Source organism: Zonotrichia leucophrys, chromosome 8 (genome assembly GCF_028769735.1).
Source record: "Zonotrichia leucophrys gambelii isolate GWCS_2022_RI chromosome 8, RI_Zleu_2.0, whole genome shotgun sequence".
NCBI lineage: Eukaryota > Metazoa > Chordata > Aves > Passeriformes > Passerellidae > Zonotrichia > Zonotrichia leucophrys.
Genome location: NC_088178.1, coordinates 13870553 through 13892162, shown reverse-complemented (window position 1 = coordinate 13892162; position 21610 = coordinate 13870553). Strand labels below are relative to the sequence as shown.

Genomic DNA, 21610 nt, shown 5'->3' with positions numbered 1-21610 from the left:
CTGCTCAGGAACAATTAAAAATTTATCAAAAGTGGACAGTTTGATATCAGCCCCTGCTAATATTTTAATGAATGGCAGAGAGATGTGGTCAGCTGAAGCATCAACCCTTGAATCACCTTCACTTGATGCTATGCTAGATCACCTTGCCTTCAGACATATTTTTGTCTTCTCATTAGTGATTTTCCTTCCATTGCAAAAGTCCCTGTGAGTCATCTAAGCACACGTGAAGCCATGCCACCCATCCTTGTGGCTAAGGAGGAATAGCTGCAGCTTGCTTGAAATTATTTTCCCAGGACCAAATGATTGTACTACATCACTCTACCTTTTATATTCAGGTTAGTTATATTTTTGCTGTTACTTGCTCTAAGAAAAAAACCAAAAACAATACCTCTCATTCTCAAGCTTGATTTCCCTCAGCATTCTATTTCAGTTATGACTATTTCACTACAGTGCTTCCCACAGCCATTTTTCGCTGTCACTCTGCACAGGCACATAGCCAGGATTTACAAAGCCATTCTACATTAAATCACACCCATTTACTGATTACCACTTCTAACATAAACATAGAACAGAAAAAGCCCAATTTTTTCTACATGCAGAATAACTCTTTAGAAATGAGTAGATTTACATGGGATTTACATTGCTGTTATGGAATCTTTGTAGTCTATGAATAAATTCTACTTGCTTTATAATATAGAGTACCTGGAAATATAATAAAAAGTAGCCCTGGAAATTGCTTATAAGCTAATGTTCCCATCCTCTGTCCAGCTCCTTTCACAGTGCAAATTTAAGGAAAACACTGCTAAGAACACTGTGATGACTGTAAATGCACGCTGTGTTTGAGATGAACACAAACTTTCAAAACTAAGCAAAAACTATGCACTGACACAATATCATTAGACTAAATGAATTTAATAAGAAATTATTAAATTTCTTATTAGAAATTGTCAAAATCTACCCAGGAAAATAATTTTCTTTAGAAAAACAATCTGCTGAGCATTACAGTCTTCAAGACATATGGATTGAAAAAACACACCACAGCTATACCAGGTCAGACATAGATGTATATTTACTTCTTATCTAAGCAAATTAGGAAACTCATCATTATAAAAATTTTATATGTGAAAACCTAACATCTACAAAAAATGAATTGTATTTTATCTGCCATGACTGCCCTGAGCTTCAGCTTATGGAGCAGGAGTTGACAAAAAAAGAAAGGTCTCTGAATTACACAGAGATTGTATTTTGGAATTATGATGCAAAAAGGGATGTGAATTTCTAGAAGTATCTGAGAGGCACTATCATCACGACAGCTGTACTGGTGTAAAGGTGTTATTAACACAAGTTTGACAGTGCAGAGAAAGGCAGAATGCAAAAGAAGGAATTCAACTGACAGATCCAGCCTGCCTTGCAAAAAACCTCCAAAACCACCCATCCCTGCCCTCCCTCAAATTGGAACATTTGAACTGGATTAAGTTAGTTTATGTCAGTGAAATAATTAGCATATTTGCTGGGTCACTTAAGTCCTGGGGATGTGTGTGGTAAGAACAGCATTTTTTAACCATACACGCCTCACTTGGTGTGGTCTTCATCAGGCAGGGTCAACTGCAATGAAACTGGGCTGCACAGGGAGGCAGCCTGGGAACCTTGATTTGACTTGTGAAATGAGGAAACAGTGACATTAACATCATTAAGAAGGATAAACACAGAAAAAAAAAAAAGGAGTTGTTATTTACAAACTGTAACTGCTTTTCAATAATGTTCATGAACAGATGGGATTAGAAAAACACCAAACCTCCACCCTTCCAATTTTTCCGGTAGGCTGTGCTGCTGCCAATCTTTCCTGAACTTCTTATTGTTGTGCTTTAACATCAGTTTCTTATCTTTATCTTAGAATGACTCAAAAAAGCAGGCTCTCAGAGGGAAACTTCAATACTTTTTTTTTTTTTAATCAATGTGTCACTGTTTAGCCAAAGCTGGCAAGATGAAGTCCAAATTATTTTTTCAGCTAGTTGGCTGTTTGATCAGGTTTAGCTTTCAGCTCTGTGTGTCATTTCCTGACTCCCAGGCGGCTCAGACCTAGATCTCCAGCCAGCTGTTGGCAACAGTCAGGCTTTTGTAAACAAGTTGCTTTCAGGTTGATCAGCTCTGTGCCATCAGCAGCAGGGGGAAGGGGTGTACAGAAACAAGCAGGCTAACAGAGGGCAGAGCAGCATGAAGAACTGGAGATGAACTATCATGGCTGAGAATTAAGACAATCATAGATCTAGGGTCCAGTCATGGCTCTGAAACTTCCACCTCAACCGTGCAGAAGTCCAGCCCAAGCAGCTTGCTTATCAAGAAGGGCTATTGGAACAAAGCAAATCATCTCCCACAGAAAATGCCAGTGTTCAATTCCTACTGAAAATAATTCTCTTGCTGTGTCTTTAAAATTATGAGATTGGTTTCTCTGCATCGTTTTCACCTGAAAGAAGTATTCAGAGCACTTTCTTTCCTCATAGCTGTAAATCAGCTCTGGTGAGATGATCTTGTATCCCTGCAATTACTGCTAACAAGGAAACTGCATAGAGGGCAGCAAAAGTGGTATTTAACACCACATCTCCTCTGGCTTCCTCTAACCAATACTCAATTTCTTTAATTTCCCGCATAAAGAGAACTACATCTCTTTCTACATCAGCACAGAAAACGCAGCAGAAAGACACCACATTCCAGCAGGTTTCAATAATTATTTTTTGGTGATAACGTTGAAAACTTCAGTCCTGCATACACTGGCAAGCAGAATTTTTAGCAGGAGATGAATGAATGCCACTGGGGAGCTAATAGAGTCTAACACAGCAGCACTCAGTTCTCCTGACACAGCAGACCTGTGGTGCAGAAGAGGTATGGGATTAATAGGAAAAGAGAAACCCAGCAAGATATCTGTATATAGTCTCCTTGTCACAAGCAGCAAGGAAGTAAATTTTCAACATCTCAGCTGACATGGAAGTGTGAAAATGCATAGGATGTATCAATTTACTCTGGCTTTGGTATGGTCTTGTGGTATTGCTTCATGATAAAGTGAGGACAGGGGAGGGCTTCCCCAGGTACCAATCAAGAATTCAGCAAATAAGTAATTTGGCTACTGGTCACACCAACTGGAACCTATGATGCACAAAAGGAACTGCATGAAAAGTCATGAATGCCCTCCTTCTTTCTGCCCACACACAGTTTTAGAATTTGCATTTTATGTGGCAGAGAAACAGAGGAATTTTGTCTTTCAGCCTCAATTATTCACTTGCTTCCACCCACATTAATGCAGTGTAGAAATTGTTCCAGAATTCCGATTCAGCAACATTCATTCATTAATAGAGCATTCCTCAGACAGCTCCCAGCCACCATGCAGGAGCATTTACAGCATGTACGTGCAGAAGCAGAGACAGCCTGGACTTGGTCAAACATAGTTCATTGCTTAGCTGCTTCAGGAGGGATTTGACCCGCACTTTTCACTCTGAATTTTCTAAGCAGATCTATTTTTCAATCAGAATCAAAGAAATTGGGTCTGTTTCTCCACTTTCACCTATTCATGTAAGACAATACCAAAAAGATACCATGCTGACGTTAGGGCAGAGAAATTATAAATTAAGAACCTCCAGTAGCTCTTCTCTCATCAGGACTATTATTTCAAAAGGATGCACAGCTTCCTTATGTTTTTGAGTCAAGGCTTCAGTCATGGGGATGGATGCAGTACTTGCCAGTACTGTTTCTTGATGCTCATTATTTGGGTGCAACAACAGAATTTTTCTGTTTATTTAATGATTTTTTAACATTTAATGTATACTCAAAATGTTATTTAAAGACAAACCAAACATCTCTTCCTCTAGATTCACAAAAAACAAATGGAGAAATTGAAAAAACAACCCATAAGGCATCAGTTATTCTGGGCCCAAGGCCTTCACTGAGGCTACTTTGCACATAGAGCCAGGAGATTGGTTCCTCACAGATAACCACCTGGTAGCTCTTAAACCCTACCCACCTGTTCAGGGCGCACTTGAGCATTAATAAGCTGGTAAACAACAAAATCTGGGAGGCCAACATTTTCTAGCAAGAAGGAAGTGAGGGTCTCCCCATCTTTCAAAATGTCAAGAATTCGTATTCCTCTTCCTGGATGAAAAAAGAATGCACAGATCAGTGAGATATCAAACAAAGGAAGTTAAAGAACAGCTCATATCCTGGCTTAAACCTGCAAAAAGAATGTGCTTTGGCTTTTATACCTAGTCGTGACTAACTGGGGCTGAAATTATTTTTGCAATTCAAAATCATTTTAATCCTTTGTTGGGAAATGATAATCAGAAAATGCTGAGTCTTCTGGCTCGGCATATCTGATCTCTCAAAGATGTTTCAGACTAGGGCTACGGTAACGGACACATTGAAAGCAGCCCTGACTGCATCTGAAACTGTCTGATTTTTTCTGATGTAATGCTTTATTTTAAAGGTTCAGATTCAAGTATGCTACAGCTCTTAGTGTCCTTTCTTCTGAGCCTTGTGTAAATAACTTCAGTCAACCCTTTACATTTACACTAATTCTCAGTTTTGTCAATCAATTTTAGTTACTTACCCTTATTCTCTAGCATTGCAAATGTGACCCTTGAAAATCTTCCATGAGAAATAACTCAACTTCTTTGGAGAAGCATAAAGTGTAGCTTATGCTTCATAATAAACTAGATTAACAACTATATTAAACTAGATTAACAACTACACTTCAGGCAAACCAGTGAGACCACCCACTGTTAAATTAGACACATTTAAGATGTTAAATTAGTTACATGTAAGAGGCCACCAATTTCCCTGCTACTGTCTGGAACAATACTCAAAGTACTGCTGTTCCTAAAGTCAAACAGTTCCAGTCTTTCAAAACTTGTCTCTTACAAATCTTATCAGTGAGAACTCTGCCTCAGCATGGTGCAAGAGAAAAGCTTGGAAACCTAATGTTGCTCATGTTCATCAAATATTTATTATGACATTACTAAATTATACCTTTATTAAAGGTAACTCACACAGCATCCACAGACTTTGGTAAAGAATGCTTGAATAGTTCTAATTCTTCTTGTCTTTAGAACAGGCAATGGAAACTGACAGGAGCAGTGTGTATCCTACTGACATAGGGAATGTAACTTTCAACATTTCTAATAAACATGCACTCCATTCTGTGAGCTGAGTCTTATCTGAGTTTGCCAACTAACTTCCACAATTCCATCTGCACTAAGCATATTCTGGCCTGAGGCTACAGGGTCTGAGAACTTCTTCAATTGTTTCTCCACATATTTATTCAAGCAGTAAACACTGAAAACAATAGCAGGGGTCTGTCCCTCATATTCTTACTGATGCCTTTCCTGGCATCCAGGCAGTGTGGAGGAAAAAGCACACCACAAGAAAACATCTCATCGAAAGTGTCAGAGCAAAGGGAGACAGGGCAAGGAAGGAGGACTCAAGAGGCAGGTCTGATTTCAGGAATCCAAAGAAGGGGCAATCACAACTCTGGCATTTGCAAATTTTTCCTTGCTCACCATTGCAGCTATTCAATTAAGACTGTTACTTAAAAGCGATAGTAGTAAGCTGTAAACACAGACAGCTTAAATAGCCAATCTTTCAGTAACTTTTGCTGTATGAAGAAAGATGGCAATTCCTATTTTATTTAGTTAAGCTTCAGAACTGACTTTTTTACTGTTTTATATAATGGAAAATTCCAAATTTCTAATTTTTTTTTAAGTAAAACACATCTAAAACCTCCACAGACTCTGAAGGAGCGTTAACATTTCATGTCACAGGATTCGTGGGAATGTACTCTATATTTCATGACTAAAGTGGATATGGGATGCAAAGGCAACTTCCTAAACCATGGGGTGTGGCCCTTTAGCAATACACAGCAAACCCATGGCATGACATGCTTTTCCTCCCCTCTAAATAGTCATGTTTGATTTCTATGGCTGGGTACAAACAACAGCTCAAATTATACTCGAGTTCTTGTTTACATTCTGGGGCATTTGGTTGTCTCACTGTTATTTACAAAGAGATAATCCCTTTTTTACTTCTAGTTATAAACCTCTGATAGGATAGTGGACCATGTGCATCAGATGGTTTATACACATCCTGTTAAAAATATATGGAGAGTGACCAATTTTAATAAGAATGCTATTCCTGTGACAAAGGATTTGAGAATGGGACAAATCAATTCACAAAGCCAGACCATTTTTAAACCTTTAGTTTTAGGAGTACCCTTTTCAAATTCTATACTGCAAGTCCAAAAATTTTACAATTATACCTTTCCCTATTTTCCCCAGGACTGTGTTTTGAGTTTGGCAAGTTGCTTTGAATAAAAATTAATGCAATGATTTTGCAATTCTGTTTATAAGTGTTCTATGCTTTCTAAATAGATCATGAAGATTTTCCTTCTTCACTGTTTAAACCTGTTTTAGCTGAGACTGTAACCAAGTACCTCGAAGCACTTCTCTGGGTTATGCTCCTGGCATATATTCATTGTTCCTAATTTTTCATTCCTTTGCATCTTCCAGTGAACTTTCTTACTGCTTTTGCTTTTCCTTTAATGATAATTAATGACATTTCTTAAGCCATGTTTTACTTTGTGTGGTGAGATATCCATGCTTTTCAAGTTTTTGTCTACTGTTATTTAAGATGGCTGTAGTAGGAGATGACTGCCTCTTCTCCTTTCCCTTAAATGACAAGTGTTTGTCACTGAACAGATTTTAACTTACCCTAACAGTAAGCAGAGCAACAGCTACATGTGAAATATATTATAATGCTGCCAGACTTCAAAGTAACTATCCAACTCTCAGAAGGAAAAATTAAATAGTCTGAAGGATATAGACACAACAATTACCTGCAATTCTTTCAGGATTAGTTCTCATTGTTTCCATAAACTGAGTCATAATGATCAACTCTTCCCAGATTCTTCCAAGGTCATGGATTTCAGGGGTTTCCCGTAAAAGCTCCTGAGCATCTTTATATACCCTTGCAAGGCTGAAAGGAGAAATAATGAAGAAACAGTAATTTACGAGTGATGACTCTTGAGAACCTTTCAAGTAAAAAAAAACCCCAAAACCAAACAAACGAAAGAGAAGAGAAGAGAAGAGAAGAGAAGAGAAGAGAAGAGAAGAGAAGAGAAGAGAAGAGGAAATGTTGACTGTCTGTATTAGGGATGAGGAAAAAAAATAAGTTGTCTTGTCCTCAGTTTCATATAGTTTGGGGTTCAGTTAGATTTGAAATTCCACAGAAGTTTTAACAGGGCTACTGGTGTTGCAGAAGATTGGCCATTAATGTATTTTTTTTGTTAGCCGTGCTGGTCCTTCTGGGGACACAGGACCTTCCCCAACAACTTGTATCTCACAGTTATAGTGCAAATCTGCCCTGGCTCTAGCCCAGGCCCACCTCCAGCATTGAATGGGGCACTCTGGGTATATGCTCAGCCTAGCAAATGACATGGAGTCATTCACAAACAGAAACATCCTTCACCTCACACATCAGTCTCCTCCAATTTGTTTGGCCCCTTCAGAATATTTCTTCTAGGAGGAGCAGGAAAACACAAGTAGCAAATAGTCACAGGCAGCTGTTCAACTACTGGTTCTGGGTTAGAACATGCAGATCAAGCAAGGATGCAACCAGACCCTCTGTTTATGAACAAGCATAAGAAATTCTAACTATCAGGCAAGAACATTACATTTCTTTAACAGTATTATGTTTTTCCATGCATGCAATAGTGTATCTCACTCCCCATGACTCATTTTAGCTTACAGGAAACAACAAACAGGAAGGACCAAATTATTTCAGAGAACACAATGAATTTACTTCTGCTGTAGTGCACTGGATTCATTGGGACTGACAAAGCGACAGTTTGCTCTGTAACAAGCAAGCTAGAAAAGCTAGAATGTACAGAGACCAGAACCCTCTATCTTCACTGTGTTTGACTATACCCCACCAAAAATGTTCAGCTGACTATTTTTAATCCTGTTCACCAGGAACAAAAGGTCAAATGGTAAGTTAAGTCCACATTACAGACTTTCACATGACAGGGGCTTCAGTGGCCTTCACATTATTAGCTCATGAATTTTAATCATTGGATGCTCTAAAGTGTTCTCTGCAACAGGGAGATTTGAAGCATTTTTATATTTAGGCTGACAGGGTTTTTTTTCACTCCAAGGGTCCTTGTCCGCTATACTTTCTTTCGTGACTCAGCTGTAATGAAATAAAACAGTCCAACAACACTTTTTCAGTAATAGTCTGGAAATCTCCCATCCTCCTATTTTGCAAACAAGCTTAGTATCTGAAGGGTATGTTCTGATTAAAGTCTCACAAGTATATAGTCAAAACAGATGTTACATAAGAAGTGGCAGTGCAGGTTGCTATTTGCTGCTACTTCAGCAGAGCTCTCATTCAGAGGGGACAACTCTAGTGATGAGAAAAGAAGGCTTAGGTATTCCATGCTCTTTTATCAAAAAGGTTTGTCCCAAGACATTCAGTAAGTAAATTCTTATGGATTTTATGAAGTGAACATGTGTTCCCTAGAGACATGCACTGAAGTCTCTCTCTAAAAGGCCTAAACCTACCATTGTGAGCTGTTTCAACTTTGTTGACTATTTGCAGCATGAAACCAAAGTGCTAGAACTGAAAATTTTTCTCTTCCAATGTTTGCACACTGGTATATTGTTATCTTCCCTATTCATTCACCCCACAGAACAATTCTTTAAAATATTTCTTGGTGTGGTGAGAGACCTTTCTAAGCAAGGTGAGGATACTCCAGCCTTTCTCCCTGCGTCATTCATACTCATGACTGCCCAACAGGTGCCCAGAGCAAGCCATGAGCAGCTCCCTAGCAGGCCTGTACCGCTGCAACCCAACCTCACACACACAGCTCTGCTTACATGGAATTTTTGTAGTTGGACACTACACCTGGAGCCTCTCCATGGGTTGGGCTGCGGAAACAGGGATTGTTCATGTTGCAGAAGATGCCATGTAACCATGGCAGTGTTCCTGCTGATGGCATTGCCTTGTTTGGGAAGTGACCTAGAGTACCAAAAGACAAAATAGAAATTGTTAGGTGTCTTTTCCAATGCAGCCTTTGTGAATATAAATAGCACGATGAGTTGGCTCTCTACAGAAGGAATGTGATAGGAATCACAGAGGTTTATCCTTAACTGAGAAAAAAGAAGCTACCAATATAAGCATATGGCTATTTTCAACAGAAACTAATTCTGAGTAATGTGAATGACTTTTTAAATAGGTAGTGAGATAGTACTTTCTCACTAACAGAATTATGGAAATCCAAAACTAGATAGCACCTTAAAACCCCACATAAGTCTGACCAGAAAGCATCTCACAGGAAAACTTGACATTTTTTCTATGTCTTCACTGCTAAGTCTTACACTACATGGCTACAAATAACTAAGCTATTTGAACTGAAGTCTGTTCTTTCACCACTGGATAGTAACACTCCACAAACAGATCCCAATACCTCTGTCTGAGAACACCTGGCCATAACTTATAACAAGTCAGATCATGATAACATCTGAAACATTCTTACATTCATGTTGGCGATACAGTGGATTTGCTTTTCTCAGCCAGACAAGTGCAAGAAACAACGACAGAGGCCATAAAAGCTCCACTAGAAAACGAAGCTGGAAAAAAAGGAAAAAAGTAAATTAAAAATAAATTTTACAAATAGACCACTGTAGAGTCACTAGATGGCTAAAGGCATGAGACCTCCTCTCACAGCAGAAAAGCCCAGCACGTGCCCATGGCTATCCATTGCCTGTTACACAATTTGAGAAGGAAACCCAAAAGAGGATTTCATCAGAATGCCATGAAGCATCACTATGAATTCAGTGCTCAGTGGCTTCTCTACCTCTTCTAAAGAAACACCTAAACATCCTGACTGAGGTGAAAAGAGGCAGGAGGTAGTGCACGACTCTACAACAAGGATTAGATATAAGTGACAGATGGATTATTTTAATCCACACTTTGACACCGCTGGGCTCATTAGCAGGCTGTCAGTACACTCTGCTTACCCAAAAGTAAATGACTGCAGCATAAGCTTTACATACTTTGACCTTTACTTTCGCTTCTTTTTGTCATTATTCATTTCAATGCTATTAATTTCCTAACACCTGTAGAAATGCATGTATTAAGATCAAACACCTTATTCAATAACACAGAAGACCCCATCAAAAGCCACTTTATTGCCCAGACCTTTCAATACACTTAGAACAGTCACCAGTTCCCGTGTCATGCCAGAAAATCAAGGGCACTGCTTTACCACAGAGCAACATCCTGCCTGGTTTTGAGTCTGTTTCCTCCACTCCTGTGTTTCAGTTTGTTTTACTGCCTCTGTGTGTTTTGGCAGAGGTTTGAAACTACAATCCTTTGATCCTGTAACACAGGCCTTGGGCTCTGAGGAACAGCAATGGGATTTTTGTGTCCAGACATATGGCACATTTTTGCTCCTCCCTCTAACTGCCAGGACAAAATATCTTCAGAACCAGGGTTGTAGTACAGAAAAACCCTCCTTGTTTCTTTACCTTTGCTCCCTCCTCCCCAACCAGGTACCAAATACATGATAATAATGCACATAGCAGCAGAGCCAAAGACAAGATGGGTGACATGTAATGTTGTTTTGGGCAAAAGGCACTCCACAACATCATTAAGAACAGGTTTTTTGGAGCTGCCCTATTTATCCACTCTAATTTTGTCTAATAGCTTTAGTTAAGCACAACATATTCTCACAGCAAAAGGGTAGAAAGCTTTACACCACGCAACAATTTTCTATTTCACAGTTTTCTTCTCAAGGGTTTCCTTTCTAAAACAGAACAATAACAAAAAACGCACCCACCACCACCTAGGAAGTTATGCATGCCTGATCTTTTTAAAAGCAGACAAAATCTTACCAGCAGCGAAGGGCAAATGACACATTTATTAGAGAGGGAAACCTGACAGCTGTTGTGTACAGCTCTGAATACCCTTCCCAGCAGGGTCCACAAGGTCTGATCAATATCCATTGCCAACCATTTGGGACAAGCACTAAACACTCAAATGCAGAGGGGCAAGAACTGGTGAGACTCCTTGGTCTACCTTTGCTGCAGAGTAAATCTGTGTTAATGCTCAGATGTTGATTCTTTCTTCACCCCCAGGAAACAGAAAATCCTCAGACTTGAATTTGGTAGCTCCTTTCTGTCTGAATTAACTAGTGGAAAAGATTGAAGTCTGAAATTCAAGGGAAGCTTGCTTTCAACTTGGTACACAATGTGTTGTGTGGTAAGGACTGACCAGTGCTGTCAAACCTCTGACTTTTTCCTGTGGACCTTATCCAGAGGACAAAAAGGTGTCTCAGAATTCACTATAAGTATCAGAAAGCAGCCCATAATCCTGCAGAACCGCATGATAAATAGCCAGAAATCCCAGCAACATGCACAGAGAAATGTAATATCCAGACAGAGCTGTAATGGAGCAAACACAGTTATAAGACCACATAAATGTGAGAAGCTTAAATTGGCTATGGATCAACTGTAGACTCTGCAGTGAAGTCTTGCTGTAAGACAAAATATCATAAGATCTAAGAGGATTTGAAAGTACTTAAAATATTTCTGGCTTTTACCTTACTTATGTCATTCAGCCATACTAAAAAAGACACAATCTGTGTGAACTGTAAGGTCCTAACTAGAATCACATCTAAGAGCAGCTAAGTGTGAAGAGCAAATCTAAAATTAGGAAGCAAACCCTCCTGAGCTGAATGATGATCATTATGTTTTCTAACAACAGATCTTTTTATGTGAAAACATAAGTATTACTAACCACAGCTCTTCTGGTACACAATGTTATTTGTCAAAGAAAATCCCAACATGGCTATTCTATGTTTGGTCTGTAAAGAGCAGCTTTGTAAACTGCACCAGACAAGGTGCCAGACAACAGGCCCCTACAAAGATCACATGTGAATCTTTGAGGAACTTGAGAGTTTTGCATGCTGATAAATGTACCAGTGGAGTGCATGGTTCAAACCTGAAATCCAAAGCCTAATACTTTACCTTTTGTCTTTTCCGAAGGATCCAGTTCTTCCAGAGGAGAAGTCTGACTTGCCTGAAGAAGTTCATTATTCTGCATCAATACCTCTGGTTAACCTGTGGCAAAGGATGCATTGCCATTTCTTAGCTGACATCAGAAACAGACCTTAGAGCAAAATAACAGCTTTCTCTTCTTATTTTAAGATTATGTTATCACAGAGATCAGTTCCTTTCATTGTCTGTACCATTTAATTTTGCACTTTTCATACACTATCATGCATGAAAAATCGTGAGTTTCCTTTGTTTGGAGGCTACTTCCTGTGACACATTTATCAGCACTAGAGTGGAGTAGAAGCAGTAGAGAGGAAGAACATCTCTTTAGAATAAAAAAAGTCATGAACATTGAATCTGGCTATTAACTTGGACTTGCGTGTAATGAAGGCAGTTAATTGTTGCATCATTTATCACAACAAATATTTTTTACTACTTTAAGTAGAGAAAAACACTATAATAAAACGGCACAGTAGAACCATAATAAAGAATAGCACCTAGTAATAACGTGTGGAGAACTCCACTTGGTCTGAGGAGGTACATGAACTTCTGGAGTGATAAGTCATCGTGGAGATCTATCTTCACTCTTTACAGGCAGCACCCTGCTCATAAAATCAGTATTGGCTTGGGATGGCTGCAATCAGAAAGAGAGCAGGCACTGAAAGAAATTCAATTTCCATAAAAGAAGTTCATTTACATATATAACAACACTCCTCTAAAATCAGAAAAAGACCACTACACTTAACTGGGTGAACACTGAATTCCCTATAGATTTTCATCTGTAAAGGGCATCTGAAACAGCAATGTAGCAAAACCTCCTACCGGTGCTCATGCTGGGCAATGATGCTATATAAGCACTAGCACAGTTTCCCTGTGATTATTCTTCCAAGTAGAAGCTGAACAACAATCCAGCTTTCATTATTGAAAAAAGAATTTAAAAGCATGTGGCAGTGCTTGCCCTTTTCTTTCCCCTTCAGAGGGCTTTGGGTACAGCTTTGAAAATCCTCCACAAAACTACTTTACAGAATTTAACACTCTGTAGATTTCCCCCAGCCCACTGCAGCTCTGACAGCAGAGCACTGCACTCTGCACCTTCCCCATCACCATCATTGGGCCTTTGAGCCCCTGCACACAGGGGCCACCTAAACCACACACTTTAAGCTGGCTTCTGGCACAAATTATAACAAAGCAGAGGATCAGGCCATCCCTATGTGCTGAAAGGCGAGCCAGCAGGGAAGAAGACCAGCCTTGGCTGAACAGGGCACTTTCACTGGAAGTCAGGGAAAAATAGAGAGTTTACAATCTTTGGAAGAAGGGGCAGCCAACTCAGGAAGAGTGCAAGGACGTTGTTAGGTCACATAGAGAGAAAATTAGAATGGCAAAAGCTCAGCTAGAACTCAAACTGACAACCGCTGTGAAAAATAATAAAAAGTGTCTTTATAAATGCATAAACAACAAAATGAGGGCCAAAGGAAATCTCCATCCTTTACTGCATGCAGAGAGAAACATTGTAACCAACGATGAGGAAAAGCCCTTGGTATTTAATGCCTTCTTGGCCTCAGTCTTCAACACAAAGATTGGTTATCCTCAGGGCAACCACTCCCCTGCGCTGGGATGAGGAGCAGACTTCCCCTGCAATCTATTAGGCCATAGTTAGTGACCTGCTGTGCCACTTAGACACTCACAAGTCTATGAAGTAGGATGGGATCCACTCAGGAGTACTGGAGGAACCGGCAAAAGAGCTCACCAGGCCTCCCTCCATCATTTATCATCCATCCTGGTGAACCAGGGAGTCCCAGATGACTGGAGATTGGCTAGTGTGACAACCATTTGCCAATGGTCACAACAAACCCAGGCAGAACTATGGACAGGGGGAAGAGTGTCTGGAAAGCTGCCCAGTGGGAAAAAGCCCGGGGGTGCTGGTTGGCAGCAGCTGAACATGAGCCAGGTGTGCCCAGGGGCATCCTGGCCTCTATCAGGAGCAGTGTGGCAGCAGGAGCAGGGCAGGGATTGTGCCCCTGTACTGGGCACTGGTGAGGGCACAGCTGCAGAGCCGTGCCCAGCTGTGGGCCCATCACCTCAGGGGGGACACTGAGGGGCTGGGGCCAGCCTGGAGAGGGGCAGCAGGGCTGGGGAAGGGGCTGGAGAGTGAGTCCTGTGAGGAGTGGCTGAGGGAGCTGGGGTTTGGTCTGGAGAGGAGGAGGCTCGGGGCAGAATTGACCATTCTCTACAACTGCCCACAAGGAGGGTTTAGCATCTTCTCCCAGGCAAGCAGTGATAGGACAAGAGGGCATGGCCTCAAGCTGTGCCAGAGAAGGGTTCAGGCACTGGAAGGGTTGCTCAGGGAGGTGGTGGAATCACTGTCCCTGGAAGTGTTCAAGAAATGACTGAACATGGCACTTAGTGCTATGGTTTAGTTGATGTGGTGGTTTTGGTCAAAAGTTGGGCTTGATCTTGGAGGTCCTGTCTAACCTCTGTGATTCTATTCTATGGTTCTACAGCAACCTCCTCTTGTAAAAGTGGCTTTAATTGAATTTCTCTTGAGCAAATGTTCATACCACAGGTAAGACACAGCCTGCTTCAATCTAGACAGAGAAACAAAGCTTCATAAAGCCTCAGATAGAAGCTAACTCTGACTAATGGCAGTGCAAAGCAGAGAAACCAGCACTGCTGCTGCTTCTCAGCTGCAGACTGGGTTTGAGCCCTACCACAATGTGTGAGGCAAACAGATAATTTAATTGTTTTATCCAGCAAACAAGCTTTTCATCTCTGAAATCCTAAAGCAAGTTATTTTAAGAAATGGATCTCTTTTTGCTATCCACATGTTTTCAAAGACAGCTCTAACAGATTAAATTAATCTCTCCTAATTAGATTTTTACATCACAATTGGATGATGGTAGAGGATATTTTGCTTTCTTTGGTCAACTACATCTGCTGCTCCTGTGACCCATTTCTACTTTTTAGCTTTACAAAGGGATCTTCAGAAGTAAACAGAGAAAGCTTATGTAGGGCCTATCACTTTTACATGGGAGGGTAAAACAGAGTTCAGCTTATGGAACACACTGCACAATTTCACTGTAGCTCTACCCACAGTCATCACTAGGACTTAGCTATTTCTTAAAGAGCTGTAGTTCGTTACCAGCAACAACAAATCATGAGACATTCCACTTACATATCAGACCACAAAGAAAGTAGAAATAGATGTTTGGTGACAGTTCTTGCATTGTGCCTACAGTAGATACAATAATCCCAGTGACATGCTTCATGAGCACCTATATGCAATACATGGGGTCACATGGCATGTGTGTTGTGATATCCTCTTACCTCACACACAGCTGTTTTAAATATCAGAATCTTGTTTTCTTATTTCCAGGCTTATTCCTGACTTTTGACTAAAAAATTAAGTCTGATTAAATGTTATTTGTTCAGCAAATTATAAAAATAACCCCAGTAATCTCTCCAGTACCACAAACAAATATTTCTGTAAAATAAAGAAAATTTTTAAATTACCAGAAAAGATAGCTTCGCAAATATCCACATTTAGCTGTATTGGGTGTGCTCATGGGCCAGCACTTCTAATGTTCAACAATGCTTTCCAGCATTTCCTGACATATGAGACATTTTTATACATGTAGAAAATGTCCCTCTACACAGGCTCACTAGAAAGTTAACACAATTAATGCTACACAATTTTGCCTAGACTGACTGTAGGAGTGGGTGAGTATAAATGTATCCTATAAACAGATCTATCTATGTGTGTGGAAAGAAAACTACACAAACACAGGCTGAGGCTTTCTGAGTTAAGTTTTGCACCCAACTATCTCAAACTACTGGGGGAAACCCAAGCTGAAGCTTTTTAGGTGTTTCCTATTTCAGAGGAAACACCTAAAAAAACACCTATTTCAGGCCTCCCTCTGAAATAAGGAGTAACCTGAAAGACAAGAATGGGAAGTTCTGTCAAATCAGGATAAATGATAAAACATCAGAATGACTAAGAAAAGGCCCCATGGAACTTCTGTTCGATAGGTGTATTTCTATGAATCAAAGATGATCACAATCAGACTCTTCTTCTGTCAAACACAGACTGAATGTACGTTAGCAGCTGCAGCATATCAGGTAGGGGGCTGAAGCACACATTCCAGTTTAGGTTCACCCAAACAGAACTAACTCTGTGTGCTCTGAACCTGCTGTGTATGGTGAGCTGCAGTGTATGTAGCAAAGTCACACAGAAAGTACAAACGCTCTGAGCTAGGTTACCAACGTTACCATACGTGCGCTGCCTTCGCAGAGCCTTTCGTGTCAGCTCTCAGATTAGCTCCATTAGGCCTCTGCTACACGGAAGCTAAAGACTTCATGGATTTGCAAGCAAAACACAGACTTCTTACACAGAAGCAACAAAAACCTTGAAAACTTACCACAAAATCTTACCTCATCTCTGAGAACTGCTGAAAGAGAAAGGTTTCTGAAGGAATGTTCAGCTTGGCAGCAAAGAAACACACATCTTAGGTGCAGTTAGCAGTCGCAGAATAACACTGCTCAGTTGTAAGGAGATTGTTTTAATCCCCTGCTTGATACAGAACAGCTCCATCTGCGAGTTTAAGGACTCATGAATAAAAATCCTCCCAAATATCCAATATGACCTACCCAAGCACAATCAAGCCTGTACCAGGACGTTGATATTTCTGTATTTCTTCAGATCTGAACAAACCCCTTGTTTGAGAAGATGGTTTCAGAAGGTAGTTCTGGTAGCCTCAGAGGCCCTACTAAACAAACAGCTGTCATGACTAATTAGGTCAGCAACTGACAGAAGTCGGTACTCTGCCAAAGCTTTAAGAGGGATGAGGCAGTGCATTACGACTTCAGAAAATGCAATTACCAAACAAATCTGACTGCAAGAGGTTTCCTCCCCAGAGTTCAAGCTGCTGGGTTCTGGCATTTTGCGTGATCCACAGCCTGGCACCTGGGGCAGGTGGGTAGGATTGCTGCACCTCCATTGGAGTGAAGCCATTTCAAAGCAAGACAGGGGAAAATCTCCATCTGAACCAAAAGAAACAACAGGGGCCAATCGAAACATTTCCAGTTCCAAAGGAAACCAAGTCTTTTCCACCAGGCGTAAGGCTCCGCTGCCGCGGCCGACTCCTCATCCCCTCAGGCGGCCGCCGGACCCGCTCCCTCACAGGGCGGGCGAGCCCTCAGCGTACGGGCCCCAACACAACACGGCCGTGACGCCACCGTGCAAATGTTTACGGAAATTGACAAATCAAGAAGTCACAGAATGGCCTCGAAGCCGCCGTGTCCCAGCCTCCCCCGCCGGCCCCGCTGCCCCCGGGCTGGAGGGAAGGCTCGGAAAGAGCCCCCGGCCCCAGCCCGCAGGCGCTGCCGCCACGCCGGGCAGCAGGGCCGTAACACTTACATAGGCTCCAGAGGTTTCCATTTCCAATGTCGTGCCCTTGCTCTTCGCTTGTATTACATAAAAACACTTGAAGGCATTATAAAGCTGGGACACGTAAATCATCTTCTACAATGGATGTTTTCCCTGAAATAACATGGGTTTGTAAAACACCTACAGATCCCCACCCACAGGCACCGGGCCCTGCTCACCCCGCTGGCACCTGCGGTGCTGTGGGAAACACCTTAAAAAGAGCAGAAACCTTCAGGACTAGCAAAGGATGGAAGATATTATGTAAAAAGGAGTATGGTAAGAGCCAGTAACAACTGGTATTATGACTTGAATAAGAAATGTTTGTTTCTCACGGGTCAGTATTCACTGTTGTAATTCTCTATCTCAGGAGCCTGCTCTGGGGAGTACCAGAGACCTCCATCACAGTAGCTGAACAACTTTATTATTATTAAATTAAGAAATTATTAAATTGAGACGTTTAATTAATTTCTTAAGCCATTACCATATCCAGTGTTAGACATGCTTTAACAAATACAGCCAGACAATAAATTTAATGATAATTCACAGATTATTTTGCTATTTTGTGGTCCTAATTAACATTGATCCTTTCACAACTGTGCTATGAAGTTACACTACACTGTCTTTAATGATTCATTAACCAGTTGTGTGGGGTATATATAGCCCACTCCTCCACTGTCAAAGTAGAACAAATTCCCATCTATGTCAAGAAGCCTTTCCATATATTTTGTTCTGCAACTCCCAACACCAGTCTGGGCAGACAGCAGCATCTGGGGCTTTCAGGTTTTTTGTAATAAGAGGCAGCTCCCCAAGAAATGACCTCAAGCATGGCCAGATCCATCCAGTGATACGATGGCCTTTGCCAAGAATGCAAGTCCTACTTCTGTGGAAATGTGACAAGGAATCAAAGTCCAGCATTGTGAGTTTTAGAAACAAAAATCAGATTACGTCCACCAAACAGACTGTGGGATTTTATCTGTGGTGTTTAGGAAAGATTGGCAAAGGTAATGGTGTATTAAAGTCCAGTGTATTTCCTGTTGAAAAAACAGAAAAGTGATTTTTGACCTTTGCCATCCTTTGAGAGTCATCCTGGTGCTTACATCAGTAGAAAGTACCATGCTAAAACAACTGTACTCTACAGTATGCAGGAAAGGGTCATGCTAATTGTAATCCCATAAAGAAAAGCATGCCACCCCCTAGTCCCAGAAGACAGATACAGGAGAGTACTACACTATTGCAAAGGCCAAACATCTGTATTTTAATAAGTTAGAAGAAATCCAGATATAGAAGCCATAGAGTCACTGAAATGTTAACACGTTAATATATTTTAAAGCAAATATAACACAGTGTACACATAAAAACCATTTAATACAAAGTGAAAACCATTAGATGCACCTACTAACGCTGATTTTTGGTTATTTTTATCTGTTTCATGGAAACTTGGAAACAAAGCTTTTAATTTCAGTTACACCAGGTTAAGTGGTAAAACTGATCTATAGCAAGCAAATCACTGCCTTGTCATTCACCTGGGAAAGACAACACCAGGGCAATGAATGTGTCCAGAATGGCACCCAAGTGAAACAGGCTGTGCACATTTGCCCCACTCACTAAGCTATACAAGAGACCAGATGTGAATTGACTGCTGCTTCTGAATAGTAAAGCTCAGTAAATGCATCCTTGCTGTACAAAAGAAAAAATTAAAGCGGCAACATAGAAAAATGGCAACAGATAACCATGTCTGCCTAAAATATACACATATGATACATAATTATTGCCATGCTGACCAGTATGTAAGCCTGTTCAAAAGCAAAGCTTTAATTGCACAGATTAGAAAAATGAACAAATGCTTTTACAGAGCAAAGCACAAGCTTTGGTTTATGCTTAGACAGTGAACATTAAACCTTTCATTTTTATTATAACATCTATTAAGAAAAATAGCTGTTTCTCTATGAATAAGCACTCCATTCCACACAATGAAATGAAGCTCAATGTCTTATTCAATGAACCCCTGTGTCTAGACTGGGAATGTATTACATCTTTATTGAAAGCTACTGAACTACAAAAGGTTTGACTTTAATTCACAGTTCCCCAGGCCTCCCCCCATTTTTAAAATGCTGCATATATAAAAATAACTCAAATATGGCACAAAAGTGGGATTCTCAAGGGAAGGCAAAGGATAAAGGGGCAAAGGGAAGCCTCCACTGGGCAACATCAAGAAATTGCATATAGTACAAGAGGAATTTGCACCCTATACAAAATGAGCTTCCCTGTGTTCCAGTTCTTGGATCCTTTTTGGTCTCAGTCTATGGTAAGCAGGCTTCAGATCTGTGGAGTGACTATCCTCTGAGCTAGATTTCTGTTCATTTGTGTTTTGTTCATCACCTGACAGCAGTGCAGAGCTCCTAGCCAGTTTCACAGTATTATCCTGGGGAAGCACAGAGCTAGCACCGGTGGGTGCACAAGCTTTAGCAGAAGAACCATCTCCATTTTCTTTTGATTTGTTAGAGGGTGGTTTATAAAATGTCCCTGGGGGTGGTTGCAATGTTCTTGGTGGCCTAAAGGCAGCAAGAGGATTAACATCAGGACCATTCTCTTCTGCAGCTGTCCTTCCTGACCCGACAACAGAATATGGCTTATTAGGAAGAATGGCTTTAGCTGGATTGTTCCCAAGGCTGCTTGATGATGATAAAGCACCTGCAGTTCCACTCTCGAGTGCTCGGATCTCCTGGGGCATGTTAGTCACAATCATTGCTGTCCTTGCTGTGATATCATACTGTTTGTACTGCTTGTCCCAAGTTTTTCGCAGCATCTGGCTGTCATAACAAGGCAGTCTGCAGCAGGTATCAACAGCAGGGACTGCCTTCACCTCTGAGACTTCTTCAATAGTGGGGCTTCTGCCCAGCTTCTCTGAACTCACTGCCCCTGCATTTCGTGAATTCCTTTCGTTCAGAACACACGGAGGCAGTATTCGGTCCACAGGCAGGCTGACAGGGCGAGACGCTGCCTTTGTCCTTGGAGCCCGCAACGGAACTTTGCCCATCTGACGGTTGGGTTTCACAGTAACCAAGTTCACTTGACAGGGGTCTTCACCTAGACAAACGAATGGATCATTGTCTTTCTCTGAAGCTGGACTCGCAACATCACCTAGAGACACAAACAGATGTGACTGGATCTTTTTGCCAAGAGAGATCAGCAAGAGTTCAATGACCCATTGCTAGTGAGTATTTCAATGGGATAACAGTTTTTAGGGATAGCTTTGTATACATACTAGCAACGGCCTACTCTAACCAAATGTAAGCATTTCGCTAGCAGTAAAACACATACTGTCCAGCTGTAACCAAAGAGAAAACAGAGGCACTTCACTTTCTGGCTGGTGCTTTGCCATCCCTGAATATTTTCAGTTTTAGTTTGTTTCAGGATGTCGCACTGTTGATGTACAGGATATGACTGAAGTGGTAAGATATGTACAGGATATGACTGAACTAGATGAAGATCAGTACAATTAAAAGGGAATATGTATAGTTACTCCTAAATGAAGTACATTAAATCATACCTACATTAAACCAAACCCCTGTAGTAGCATAGGCAGATAAACAGAGAAAAAAATTCAGAGTTAGAATAAGGTTAGCAAACCTGGGATTTTTTAAGCAAAAATACTGGTATCCAAAATGCTCTGATGATTCTGTCAGACAATTATTCTTTCCAAAGCCTTCTGGTGTAGTTTCAGTGAGTGGCAATGATACATATTTTGGGGGAATAGTGGTCAAAATACATGAATTGCTGGGTATTAGCTTACAGCTAATAGTAGATTTCAGAAATCAGTCACAGGATAATTAGGATTTTTCTGTTTGCTTTCTTTAAAACAAGTGAGAAACCTAACCACTGTTATGCTCTTACCAAATATTTTGAGCTCTGATTGCATAAACACAGATTTCTTAGAAGCATTTAGAAAGATTTAATTTTCTGTTCTTATTTCAAAAATAAACAGTGTATCAAACAGTGACGAACAGGTTTTCTCACTTGCTTATGTCTACATTGCAGAGCTACATGCACTATAATCTAAAGCATCCAGGGCTCCTTATTTACCCACATGCAGATT

General features: G+C 40.8%; 2 protein-coding genes across 10 annotated transcripts in view; both read right to left on the bottom strand.

The window, feature by feature from the left end:
- Positions 1-12131, bottom strand: part of ABCA4 (ATP binding cassette subfamily A member 4) — a 60637-nt gene extending 48506 nt beyond the window's left edge. The window contains 5 exon segments of the mRNA XM_064719489.1: positions 4013-4140; positions 6875-7014; positions 8913-9054; positions 9572-9665; positions 12066-12131. Coding sequence (XP_064575559.1) covers positions 4013-4140; positions 6875-7014; positions 8913-9054; positions 9572-9665; positions 12066-12131 — 570 coding nt within the window.
- A 6068-nt stretch (positions 12132-18199) lies between these two features.
- ARHGAP29 (Rho GTPase activating protein 29) overlaps positions 18200-21610 on the bottom strand; it is a 48533-nt gene continuing 45122 nt past the window's right edge. For 5 of the 9 annotated variants that reach the window (XM_064719834.1, XM_064719837.1, XM_064719835.1 and 2 more), the window contains one exon: positions 18201-20655. In XM_064719834.1, coding sequence (XP_064575904.1) covers positions 19760-20655 — 896 coding nt within the window. In that variant the 3' untranslated portion in view covers positions 18201-19759. Of the gene's footprint in view, positions 20656-21610 lie in introns of all 9 variants that reach the window. The other 4 variants (XM_064719840.1, XM_064719841.1, XM_064719838.1 and 1 more) reach the window with 2 other exon arrangements.